At 56.1% G+C, this 12,752-nt stretch overlaps 1 protein-coding gene across 1 annotated transcript in view; it reads right to left on the bottom strand.

Annotated features, from left to right (window-relative positions):
* Window positions 1-2,554: 2,554 nt before the first annotated feature.
* The window catches only part of CDH22 (cadherin 22), a 122,088-nt gene continuing 111,890 nt past the window's right edge, over window positions 2,555-12,752 (bottom strand). Inside the window, exons 11-12 of the mRNA XM_053890201.1 lie at window positions 6,721-6,972; window positions 2,555-3,920 (exon numbers count right to left, since the gene is read on the bottom strand). Of these exons, the coding sequence (XP_053746176.1) occupies window positions 3,349-3,920; window positions 6,721-6,972 (824 nt within the window). The 3' untranslated portion in view covers window positions 2,555-3,348. The remainder of the gene's footprint in view (window positions 3,921-6,720; window positions 6,973-12,752) is intronic.

The following is a 12,752-nucleotide window of genomic DNA, read 5'->3' as shown; positions in this document are numbered from 1 at the left end:
GACGCCTCGCGGAGCCCAGCGCGGGAGCTGGACCCACTGGGCTTCCCTCTTGGACTGGATCAGAGTCCAGTGGGGATGGTGAGTGTGGCCACAGGAGCCGGAAGCAGAGGAGACGGGGGAGGCATCGCCTCCACACCCCACCCCGGAATTGGAAGAAATCATCGGGAGGCTTGAGGCCTCCCACGGGCCAGAGACCGCAGCAGGGAGCGGAGAGCAAGCTCTCCCGGGGCACAGGCAGCGACATCCCGATGTGTCCAGGCCACTCGTTCACGATTTCCTATGGGCCGGCCACTGGGCGTGCGGCTGAGGGTGCGGGTGCCGAGGGCCAGAGCACGTGGCTGAAGTCTTGGCATCTCTCTTTATCAGCTGTTTGATCTTGGGCAAGGTATTCAACCTTTTTTGTGCCTCCGTTCCTCACCCATAAAATGAGGGCTGCTTACCGGGTGGTTGTGGGGTTAGATGGGTTAGTTCACCGTGACATGCTTTGGGCAGTGCCTGGCACGTGAGAAAGGCTCAGTATCTCCAGTCATGACAGCATTTCATCCTCGCCACGACCCTATGGAGCAGGTGTGCTCAGCGTGGGCACTTTACGGATAAGGAAACGGAAGCACAGAGAGGGCAAATGGTATGTCCAAAGCCACACAGCTGGTAAATGGTAGAGCCCGAGGCTCAGAAGGTGAATCTGAATGAATAATGTTCTTGATTTCTGGCAAGATCTTTAAAACTCTGTGTGACCTTGGGAAGGTCATCCCCCATGTGTGGAGTTTGGACAAGATATTCAAGGAGGCCCGTTTGTACGTCCCTCCGGGCATGTAACCTCTTTCTTGGCAGGGTCAGACTCTGTCAAGGCAACCAGCACATGTGCAAAGAACAGAGACTTGGAATGAGGGGTCCTCTGTTGTCCCAGCTCTGTCCTGTACCAGCCGGGCCAAGTGACCAGTCGCTTCCCTCCTCTGGGTCTCAGTTTCCCCCACTACAATGGAGACAGCAATAATCAATCTGAGAAATGTCACCGGGATTCTGTGACAGTGGAGTACACGCGGGTGAGGGAGGGGATGGCGTGTCTCCCCACGGGGCCCTGTTACCGTGCCCACTTGTAGAAGAGCTATGGGAACCATGGGCCAAGTGTCCTGCATGGGAGGAGGGTCCCAATACCACCCCATTTGGGACTGCCTCACTCAGCCTTATATCTGCCATGAGCCACCCTCAAGGGACATCAGCAGACATACTCGAGTTGAGGAAGGTTTGTTGGCCTGGACTTTATGTTCTTTCCCCTCCTGCCTCCAACCAGCCTTCCCTGCCTCACATCTCACCGTTTCCTCCACCCGCTGATCCAGCCCCTGGGACCATACACTGTCCCCGGAACCACCACAGGCTTCCGGCCTCCGCCCCACCACCGCCTTGGAATATGCTCTTCCCTCTGCTTGGAATGCTCTTGCTTGCTTGGTCATCTCGTACATCTCATTCTTTACGATCCAGCTGGAGTCACCTCCTCCGGGAAGCCCTCCACAAATGATTCAATCTTCTTTTAGTGCTGGCAGGACCTTGTTCTGTTAGTTCTGCTATAACTCTTATCAAGTGCATTATGATTGGCTGCGTCTGCCCACCGCACCCGGCCCACCGCACTGGGGCCTTGGCTGGCTGGAAGGCAGGAAGTACTTATGACCTGTGTAAACTTGGGTGCACTACGACATTCTGTGCCTCAGTTTCCTCACCTGTGATGTGGGGCCGCCAGTATCTAACTTAGATGAAATGATAAGGCACTCAGGACAGAATGACCATCTCTGGATCGGTCACAGTGGACCTTGGCAAATGTGGAGGGAATCAACGAATGTTCCCTGGGAGAGTTAAAAAAAAAAAACGCTAATGAACATTTATTGAGCACTTGCAAGGCGTCAGGAAGGCACTGGGATCAGAGCTTAACATTCATTAGCTCCTTTAAGCCTCTTAACAACCCTTTAAGGGAGGAGCTATCATTAGCCCCATTTTACATATGAGTAAACTGAGGCTTCAGCAGTTGAGGATCTTGATGAAGGCTGCCCAGCTAGCAGGGCTGGAATTTACAACTGATCAATGCAGGATGAATGAATCACTTGGGGGTGGGGCAGGAGGACAATTAACCAATCAAATGGTTTTAGAGCTGGAGGCTCTTAAAGACGACTTAGCCCTGAAGTTCTTAACTTGGGGTCCATGAATGGGGAGACTAATGGGCTCCTGGACCGAACAAATAAGGTCCCCATTACACCCAGTGGCTTCTGGCCCCTCCACCCCCTGCCAGCCCTCTCACCTCACCCAAGTCCTAGAGCCGCCCAGCTTCTCCTCTCGGCACCCCTACCAGGGGTCCTCTCTCTCCCAGTCCCACCTGAGACTCTGGAAGGCTCCACTGTCCCTGAGAATGTCCCTATTCCCTACTCAGGGCAGGGGCAGAGCCAACAGCTGGGACCATTTTCTTCTCCCTTGGAGATGTTGGGGAAAGGGGGAGGGTGACTGGTCACAGAGAGAGCCATAAGGGGAGGCAGACGCGGTGGGCTTCTAATAACGACAAAGATAACAGTAGCGTCAAAGGCTAACATTTATTGAACACCTACTATGTGCCAGGCACTGTCCTAACCACGTGACACATACGAACCCTTTTTTTAATCCTCAGGACTCTTCGAGGTAGGTTCTGTTATTAGCCTCATGTGACACAGGAGGAAACTGAGGCCCAGAGAAGTGAGGTCACTTGCCCAAGGCCAGGCAGCTTGGTAAGTTAAGTGCCAGAGGCTCCACCGTTTTGGCTAGGTGTCCTTGGACAGGTCACAGCCACTTCTCTGGGTGGCCTTCTCCCTCTGTTACCTGCAGGGCCCCACCTCATGGTTTCTGTGAAAACAGATGGTCTCTGCAGTGTCCCAGCACACAGTAGGCGCTTAGTAAATGAACAGCCTTCCTTCTCTCTTAACTCCGATGGGGGAGACCCGGGAGGGGGGACACCTCGGCAGCGTCCTCCCTCCTCCCTCACCTGCCAGGAGTGAGTAGCCCCCACCCCCTTCTCCACCCAGCAACGCGGCCCTATCCCCCCTTCTCACCCCAGAGCCACGCAGTGCCGGGTCTCGCTGCAGTTTTAATGACGTTGGTGGTAATTCCCGTATGTCTGGGCAAAAGCTGCCCCACCCCACCCCCTGGGAGGGGAGGTGGGGGGCCAGAGGGGGCGTCGGGGTGTCCGCCCCCAACGAGTCCTCCCTCCCGTCCGGCCGCCCTGGGAGGCTGGGAGAGCTGGGGAAGGGGGTGAGCAGGGGAAATGCTGGGTCCCGGGGCCCCGTCGGGCCCTCAGTGGGCCTGGAGGCGCGCCCCGACGGCAGGACGGGGGCGCTAGGAGGCCTGGGCCTCGTCGTCCGCGCGGTGGCCGGCGTAGAGCGCGGCCAGGGGCCGGAAGCGCGGGCCCCAGCTGCTGAGATAGGCGAAGTCCTGCTCGGAGCCCGACGAGCCGCTGTGCAGCGAGCTGAGCGAGGCGGCCGGCGAGTCCGCGCCCTCGAAGGCGTAGGTCTGGAAGGCGTCGTAGGGCGGCACCGACAGGTCCCCGTCCGCCAGCGCCACCTTGCGGCTGATGAAGTCCCTGAACACCGAGAAGTCCGGCTCGGGGCTCGGCGGCCCCTGCGGGAGCGAGTGGTGCTCCGAGGGCAGGCGGGCCTGCGGGGGGCTGCCCGCGCCCCCGCCGCCGCCCGGGCCCCCGCCCGCCGGGCCCCCGCCCCCGTCGCCGCCCTTGAGCTCGCCGCCGAAGTCGTAGAGGCTCCGCAGGGCCGACATGTCGTAGGCCTCGGTGTCCTGCTCGCCGCCGCCCTCGTCGTTGTATTTGATGACGTTGTCCCGCATGTCCTCGTCCTCGTCCGAGCTCAGGTGGCTCTTGTGGTGGCGCCTGAGGGTGAGGATCAGCAGCACCAGCACTGCGAGGGAGACAGAAGGGGGCGAGTGAGGGCCGAGGCCAGCCCGGGGCATTCCGGGGGACCCCCCACCCCTCACATCCCAGTGGAGCTGGCCCAGCCTAGACACTGGTGCACATTTCCTAGATTTCTGTGCACAAAGACGTTTCTTACGGTCAGAACTGTGCTGGCTAGATGGACAGGTAGTGAGCTACCCATCTTGAGAGGCGTGCAAATAGAGGCGAGACCACCATGCCGCGTGTTAAGGGATTTCATGGGTGTTGGGGGCTGGACCCAACCTCTGAAGTCTCCATCCTCAACTCTAGGGAGATACAACCTGAGACGTCTCTAGGCTCTGGGGGTGGGGTGTACAAAGGGGGCAGCTGACGGGGCAGATGGGACTGGGGGAATGAAAGATGTGTTGAACCTGAGCTCTTTTTCACCCTGGCCCTCCAGAAGGGGGAGCACCTGCTTAGCCCTTTGGGTCTCAGGTCAAGATGGTCTCCAGCAGGAGCCCTTCCCCAAGAGCTCCAGGCCAGCCAGGTTGAGAGCTTTCACCTCCAAGCTCCCCTGGTGAGCCGTTCCTCCCTCTGTCGCAGGGGTTCTCAAAGCCCACTTGCTGGTCCAGCAGCATCAGTAGCTCCTTTGAACTTGCTGGAAATGTGGCTTGTCGGGTCCTGTCCTAGATCTACTGGCAGTTAGAGCCACCTCAACATACACACTCTAAACTCCCCTCCGGGACCTGGGGAGCGTTCCCCTAGCCTGGTTCCAGGCAGGCGGTCAGCCCCTTGAAGTGTGCTTGTTGGCTGAATGACTGAACAAAGAGGCGGATGGAGACGTGGTGCGTGTAATAAGGCTGAGACAATGACTCTGCTTTGTGCCCTTGACTTCCAGGATTCCACATTCTCTCCCCCGCCCCCATCACCTCACCGAGCACTCATTCTGGGTCTTCTAAGCAGGTTTCTCCTTGCCTGTCTGACCCCTTAACATCGTATGTCCCAGGATTCAGTCCTTGACCCGTTATCCACACCCCTGTCTGGGTGCTTTTGTACGATCTGCTGGCTTTGCATTCCACGTGGAGGCTGATAACTGCCCCCCATCTCAGGCCCCGGGCTCGGACTTACTTCTCCCCCGAAATCTAGATTGTATGCCCAATTTCCTACTGAGCAAGTCCTCTGGGTCGACCCGGAGAATTTCAAACTTAACACGTCCAAACTTGAAATAATCTTTCCCCTTCTTCAGTCTCCCCCGTCTCCTTGATGGCTACTGTAACTTTGCAGTTACCTCAGGCTTTTTGTTTCTTTTGTTCACGGATGGATTCCAGTGCCCACAATAGTTTAGCACACGGGGGGACTCACTGGATGGATAAATAAGGAGCCGATGAACCAATGAGAGAATTAAATGGGTAGGTGAGGAGGTGGATGGAGACACCCACGCTGGGTACCACGCCAGGCTCCGGATTCTTCTTGCTGTGCCTAACATCTCCCGCCGGGCCAGCTGCTAGGGCCATGGGGCCGGGTTCCCGCACACGACCTAACAAGGTGGCGCGCGACAGGGAAGGGGGTAGGGCCTGGGAACAGCTCCGGAGGGAGGGAAGGTGTCAGGAGAGAAGTGGGAAAGATGGATGGACGGCTTTCGGAGCGGAGGCTGGGAGCGGCGGAGGGGGATGCCCGAGAGAGCAGATGGTGGGGAGCGCGGGCAGCGGGCAACAGATGTGCCAGGCCTGATCAGCGATTCCGCCCGTCACCTTTAGAGCACTGATGTGCACTTTCTTCGTTTGTGGGCAATTAGGCAGAAATTTGTTTGCACTGCCTCGGAAAATGAAACCGCTGTAAAGTGCACCCTCTGGAAAAAGGGTTTCTGAGCCATGGGCTGGGGAGGGGAGACAAGGGGGGGGGCGGCCTCCCAGCTAGGAGGGGTGGCCTCTGCAGGGAGGGGTGGGGGCTGGGGAGGAGCAGCGTGGCCGCAGGCAGGTTCTCAGGGGGTGGGCAGGGCCACGCCAGTGGCAGTGGGTGGGTAGCTGACATCTCCCGGGGAACTGGGCCAAGCTGGTGTCTGCGATCTGGACCGCGCTCGAGTTCCTGGAGCTCTGGCTGGTCGGCGAAGTCCAGCGGCCAGAGCTGAGGGGAGGCCTTTGTGCTGCGACAGTAAAGCGGTGGCATTATGGCCACTGGGATCCCCCTTAGCTCCCGGAACTTGGCCTCTTCACTGGTGACACCAGGTGGGTTCCCCTGGCTGCCCATAGGATTGCTACAGGAGGAGAGTTTGCTTCCACTAAATGTCTTTCGGATTTTGCCCCAGCTGCCCCAAGAGTTTGTCCCAACTGCGATTCGTAGCAGGTGGTGTCGTTAAAGGAGCAAGGCACACGAGGTGAGCAGGCCTGATTTCAAGTCAGAAGACCACGTACCCTTATGTAAGCCACTTAACCTCTAGGGGCCTCAGTTTCCTCATCTGAAAAACGGGGACGATAGCCGGCTAAGTGGTTGTGAGTTTCACAAGAGCCCTTTTTTCTAAAGTCCTAGGGCAATGGACATATTTTTATAAGATGCTTGGTTTTTTAAACATTTTAGGGAGAATTTGGGCTGTGTAGAGGGCGGCCAACATGAAAGTGGTCACGGGTGGGGGTCGACACTTTCTGGAGCTGGTGGGGGGCCTGCCGCGTACTTAGAAGACTTGTCACGGGAGCCTGTCATTCGGGCCACCCTTCCTTGTGGGAGGGGCAGCTGAGGCCCCGTGGGGGCGACTAGGAAGGAAACCCAGGGCCTCAGGGTGAAGGCCAGTGGGGCGGGGGGGAGGGGGCGGGGGGGGCTGTGGGTGGACTCACCGACCAGGATGAGGACACAGACCAAGAGGGCAATGAGGGCGCCTGGGCTGAGGGAGGCGGCCATGACGAAGGCTGTGGTGTTGCAGGACTGGATGGTGCCGGAGCTGTCGCAGCCACAGATGCGGATGGTGAGCGTGCCCGTGCTGCTCAGGGTGGGCGGCCCGCTGTCCACCACCAGGATGGGCAGGAAGAACACATCCTGCTCCTGCCGGTTGAAGCCCATGTGCTGTGTGTGCACCGCTGCTGTGTTGTCTGCTCCGGAAGAAGGGAGGGGCATGCGACTCGGGGTCCAGGGTCAGCCCCCCCCCCGCCCCGTCCCGGCCACCTCCTGATGCCACCGCGGGATTTGCCTCCCTGTGTCCCCAAGCTCCTGCCTCCCAGGTGGCCCGCGGATCCTTCCCCCCACTCCAGCTCCCCCAATTCCGCCCGAAGATCCTGTTCCCAGCCACATAGCCCCCGCTTCTGTCCTTGGCTGTCACGAGATTCTATTCCCAGCTGTCTGAAGATTCTGTTTTCAGCTATTCCAAGGTTTTGTCCCCAGCTGTGCCAAGGTCCTGTCCCCAGCTTTTCCAAGATTCTGTCCCCAGCTGGGCCAAGGTCCTGTCCCTGGCTATGTCATTTTTTTTTTCCCCCTCATTCATCTCAACAGCCTGTTTTTGTTCCACCCCGGACACCCAGGCACCCTGACCCTGGGGCCCCGCGGTCCTTGGGCTGTGGCTTGCTGGGCCCTGACAAGTCCCGGGTCACAGAGAAGACTAGTCTTCTCCAGCACGGGCTTTGGCTGAGGGCTCTTTCTGGCTGGAGTCTAAGTGGCTGAGCCTGGAGGGCTGGGACCTGGCCCCTGGGGCCTGATGAGGGGACCCTAGTGCACCAAGGTCTCCTTTCTACCACAGAGGACAGTGAACTAACACCAGCTGTGGTCATTGCACCACGCCAGCCGGTTCCCAGGGATGCCAGGCAGGACGGCGGTGGCCCTCGAGCCTCCAAGCGCGGGCTCACACGGTAGGTGGCGCCCACTTCTCCTGCCCTTCCTGCCTCCTCCGTCCCTCTCCTGTACGGGCCAGGCCATCCCTGAGCCTCCATCACCTTGATGGCCGTCAGTGCAGTGACACAGAAGCACTCAGAGCCGGGCTGGCTGCTGCCCCCGCCCTTTGCAGCCAGCCCCACACAAGGGGGCCCTGCCTTCCCGCCCAGGGCCCAGGCTTCACTCCTGCGTCCTTCTCCCTGCCCCCACAGTCTTCCCGCTAACCCCTCTGACCTCAGACTTCAGCAGTCTGGGTGCCTTCCCTGGCTTGGTGGCCCCAGTTAGCCCAATTCAGTCCCCTAGTCCTGGCCTCCCCTGATCGTGGGCACGATACAGGAGAAAAGAGCTGGCTTGTGACCTTGAGCACACCTATGAACTACAGACCCAGCTCTCACAAGATGGATCGTGGGTCGAAGCTCGTGGGATGAGGAGATTTCATGGGATGAGTATCAGGAGATTTCAGGAGATTCTATCTACTTTTATACATATTTTCAAGTTTCCACTAAAATGTTAAAAAATAATGCCAAGTCGATCGTTTGCCAGCTCAGGAGCTCACTAAGCTACCCTGGGCCTCGGGTTCCTCATCTGTAACCGAGGAAAATGGTAACACAGAGGTGTGAAGGGTAAATGGTGACATTCACGAATAACCCTTAGAATGGGTCCCGGCACAGAGAAATTCTCAGTAGCTGCCGGCCGCTAAGTCGTTGGTGCCCCACCCCCTGTTCCCTACGCGGCCCACGTGCCCACTCTCTGGGTGGGCCCATTCCACCTTCTTGCCTGTGCAAATTCCTCATCTGTCATGCTCCAGCTAAATGTCACCTCCTTTCCGTGGCCTCCTTTCTCTGCCTCCCTGGAAAGGAAGGATTTATGGCTTGTCCCTCCTTGCTCTGACTATGCAGGTGCCACGCACACTTCTGTTACAGGACTTGTCACGTGGCGTTAGGTTCGCGTGTGCCTGACTCTCCCCTGGCACCAAGCCAGACTCGAAGAATGACACTTGCATGACCTGCACGTTTAAGGTCACTGGTGGTCCCGGGTCAGCTCCTCAAGCTCTGCCGCGACTCCAGCCTCCCCGTCAGAGGGAGAATCACCCCCGGCTGTGAAAATATCTGCCTTCCCCAGGGGAGGAAAGGAGGCTCGAGAGCAAGACGAGGAAGAGAAAATGATGTGGGACTCCTTTGTGCTGACTGCATGCTTTTTATGCATCAAGGATTGTGTAGATGCAAGAAATATATAGTGATGTTTAATCATCACAGCCACCAAGTGTTGTGACATTATTCCCATTTTATACACGTGGGAGTTGAGGCTCAGAGAGAAGTGACTTGTCTGAATTTAGTCCGTGAATTGGTGGCATAGCTATATTTTCCATTAAATCATCCATCCATCTATCCATCCATCCATCCTCCATCCATCCATCCATCCTCCATCCACCCACCCATCTATCTTCCATCCATCCATCCTTCATCCATCCATCCGTCCATCTTCCATTCATCCATCCATCCATCCTCCATATACCCACCCATCCATCCATCTATCCATCCATCCTCCATCCACCCATCCATCCATCTATCTTCCATCCATCCATCTTCTATCCTCCATCCTCCATACACCCACCCATCCATCCATCCTTCCTCCATCCATCCTTCCTCCATCCATCCATCTATCCATCCATCCATCTTCATCCATCCATCGATCTATCCTCCATCCATCCATCCATCTTCCATCCACCCATCCATCCATCCTCCATCCACCCATCCATCCATCCATCCATCCTCCATCCACCCACCCATCCATCCATCCATCCTCCATCCATCCATCTTCCATCCTCCATCTCTCCACCCATCCATCCTGCATCCACCCATCCATCCAATAAATCTTTACTGAGTAAGTACTATGTCCTAGTACCCTACTAGTCGCTGGAAGAAAACAATGGAGAGCTGAACGAGTCATAGTCCTGGATCTGAGCTCAGACCCTACTGTGAGAAACAGATGTTAATTAAATAAACTCACAATTTAGTCTACAATTACAAACCATGGTGAGTGCTAAGAAGGAAAAAGTACAGGAAGAGCACCTAACGGAGGACCTGACTTGGTCTCAGAGGTCAGAGAGATCTTCTTGGAAGAAGTGATATTATTGTTGAGCCCTGAATGATGAGTTCAAGGAGAGGGAACAGCCCATGCAAAGGCCCTGAGGTCGGAAGAAACACAAGATGTTCAAGGAACTAAAGCAGTGCTTTGTGACTGGAGGGATGAAGGAGTGGCTAGAGTGAATCAAAGTGAGTCTGGGAGTCGGGGTGGGCAGGGCTCCTCATGGGAAGTCTTAGAGGCCAGTTGTAAGGAATTGGGGTTATTTTCTTAAAAGCAGCAGGAGGTCACTGATTGGTGGGTTTTAAGCAAAGAAGAGACTAATCCCACAGCAAATACTAATTGAGCACCCTCTGTATGCCAGGATTAGTCTAGCCCTTGAGGATACAGCATTGAACAAGATAGACATGGTCCCTGCCCTTGCTGAGCCTATGTGTGGGGCAAGGGAGTTTCTAATCTAAAACACGAGTGGATGTGGAAGATCAGTCAGGAAGACACTGTGTGTTTTAGGTGTGAGAGGATAGTGGTTGTAGAGGGACAGAGAAGTAGACAGATTTGAAAAATGAGTGCCTGGCTCTGGCTCAGCCTCAAATTCCCAAGCAAGAACAGAGGAGGGGAGAGATGTTTGTTTCTCAGGGTTGCTGTCTTTGGCCACGAAGCCATATGGTCTGAGAGCTCTGGTCCCTGCCACTCCTCGACAAAGGGGAATCCCTGGGCATCATCCCTGAACCTCCTGAGCTGCCCTCCTGGGCAGTGGCTGATTTCACCTGGGGAAGTCGCTGGCCACCCCAGACCCTTACCCCACCCTTCCAGGCAGGATCTGCGCCCAGCACCATATCCATCCATCTGGCCTGACATACATCAGTGTCAATCCCTGGCTGGGAAAGCAATATTTATAAATCACGTTTCCAAACTGGCTACAAATGTGTACAAAGAAACAGATGGGTTGGGGTAGCTGTTTGTCACCCAGGATATTTATACGGTGAGGAGGAGGGGGCTTGGCAGGCCGTGGGAAGGGGCTAGGGGGCTGGCGGAGGAGCCCTTCAGCGGCTGTGCTGAGCTCAACACATGGCCCGCCACCCTTCTCCTGGAGCTCACACCAGGTGGTTGCGCCGGATGGGAGCTCCTGGCGGCTCCCCATCAAAGAGAGGCAGTTGGGACAGAACTTTAGGCCCCTTGGGTTGGAAAGACTTGTGAACTTGATGAGGTTAAGCCAGGCCTATTTGTGTCTCCCGGGGCCAACTCAGGATACCACTGGAATAATGAGCAGGCAAGGCAGTACCAGTTGTTAAAATATTGAAATACTTCTAGAAAGGTTTAAATAGCTATGACTCTGAGTGTCCCACGTCCCTCCCTGCTGCCTTAGCCTTTTCCCCATGCTCACCCCCAACTTTGGCACAGTCAAGCCATTGAGGGGGTGAAGCCGGGCCCAGCAGGGGTTCTAGGGTCCCGTGCCAGGTTATTTATGGTCAGTGTCCCTTTTGATTGGTTGTGAGATATTTTTAATATGACTCTCGGAAATACAGAAGGTCTGGCTTCTGAGACCACTGAGGTCCCTTCTTTTGGAGGGAAGCATTGTAAAGGTCTCAGGGGTGATCCCAGAGATGTTCCAGGGTCAGAAAGAATCAACATGGCCTGGTCTCCTAGTCCTGGCACCCCCTCATTCCAACCACCAAGGCCTCCTGTCCCTTGAACATCCCAGGCCTGCTGCCTCCTCAGGGCCTTTGCACTTACTGTTCTGTCTACCTGGATCATTCTTTGTCCAGTTATCAGCATGACTTACTCCCTAATTTCCTTTAGATCTCCACCACTCTTGATTCCCTCAGAGAGGGCTTCCTAGACCCCTTTATTTAAGATAGCCCCTACTCGGGGTGCCTGGGTGGCTCAGTCGGTTAAGCAGCCGACTTCGGCTCAGGTCATGATCTCACGGTCCGTGAGTTCGAGCCCCGCGTCGGGCTCTGTGCTGACAGCTCAGAGCCTGGAGCCTGTTTCGGATTCTGTGTCTCCCTCTCTCTGACCCTCCCCTGTTCATGCTCTGTCTCTCTCTGTCTCAAAAATAAATAAATGTTAAAAAAAAAAGTAAGATATCTCCTACTCTTACTCGGCTTGACTTTCCCCCGTTTTGTTTAATACGTTTGAGTGAACACCCACTATGTGCCAGGCACTGCTCTAGGCACTCGGGGCCCAGCACTGAACAAAACAAGGTCCAGACTCTTGGGGAGATTGCATGATCCACGTTCCAGCCACTTAGCATGCCCGACATATTATTTATTTGTTTACTTTCTACCTCCCCTCACCAGAAGGTCAACTCCATGAGGGCAGGGGTTTCGTCTTGTTTGCCACTGTATTCTCAGGCCCTAGAATAGTGCCTGATACATAGGCACCGTGTTTCAATAAGCGCTCAGTAAATAATTGCTGAAAGCAGGAAATGACACGTTCTGGGTACTGACAATATACCTTGGTAGCCCTCATCTCGTTGGGACCACCTAGCCACCTTCAGCCGAGCTAAAGGGCGAGGACAGGCATTTTCAGCCCCATTTTGCCAGATGACACAACGGAGGCTTAGGGAGGTGCAGACCTTGCTGGGGTTGCACCGAGAGCCCCTGGCTGAGCCTGGGCCAGGGACCTCACTCCCAGCGCACTGACAGTCCCCCTCCCGTAGCTCATTCCCCAAAGTTTCAGACTGAGGCTTCTTGAGGGATGTCTCACAGCGCGATCAGCTCAGGCTGGGCCATCACTTGCAAGGTGGTGAGTGAGCTAAAGCAGGAAGCGCGCTGGAACTGAGACAGGGGTGGCTTGGAATCCCAGCCCACCACTGACTGACTCCCTGCATGGCCTTGGGTGGGTCCCCTTCTCTTAAATGTTTATTAGAGACAGAGAGAGAGAGAGCACGGACGGACGCGTAAGCGGGGGAGGGGCAGAG

This window comes from Panthera pardus, unplaced genomic scaffold, assembly GCF_024362965.1.
Source record: "Panthera pardus isolate Hobbes unplaced genomic scaffold, ASM2436296v1 HiC_scaffold_25, whole genome shotgun sequence".
Lineage (NCBI taxonomy): Eukaryota > Metazoa > Chordata > Mammalia > Carnivora > Felidae > Panthera > Panthera pardus.
This window is presented reverse-complemented; position numbering and strand designations above follow the sequence as displayed.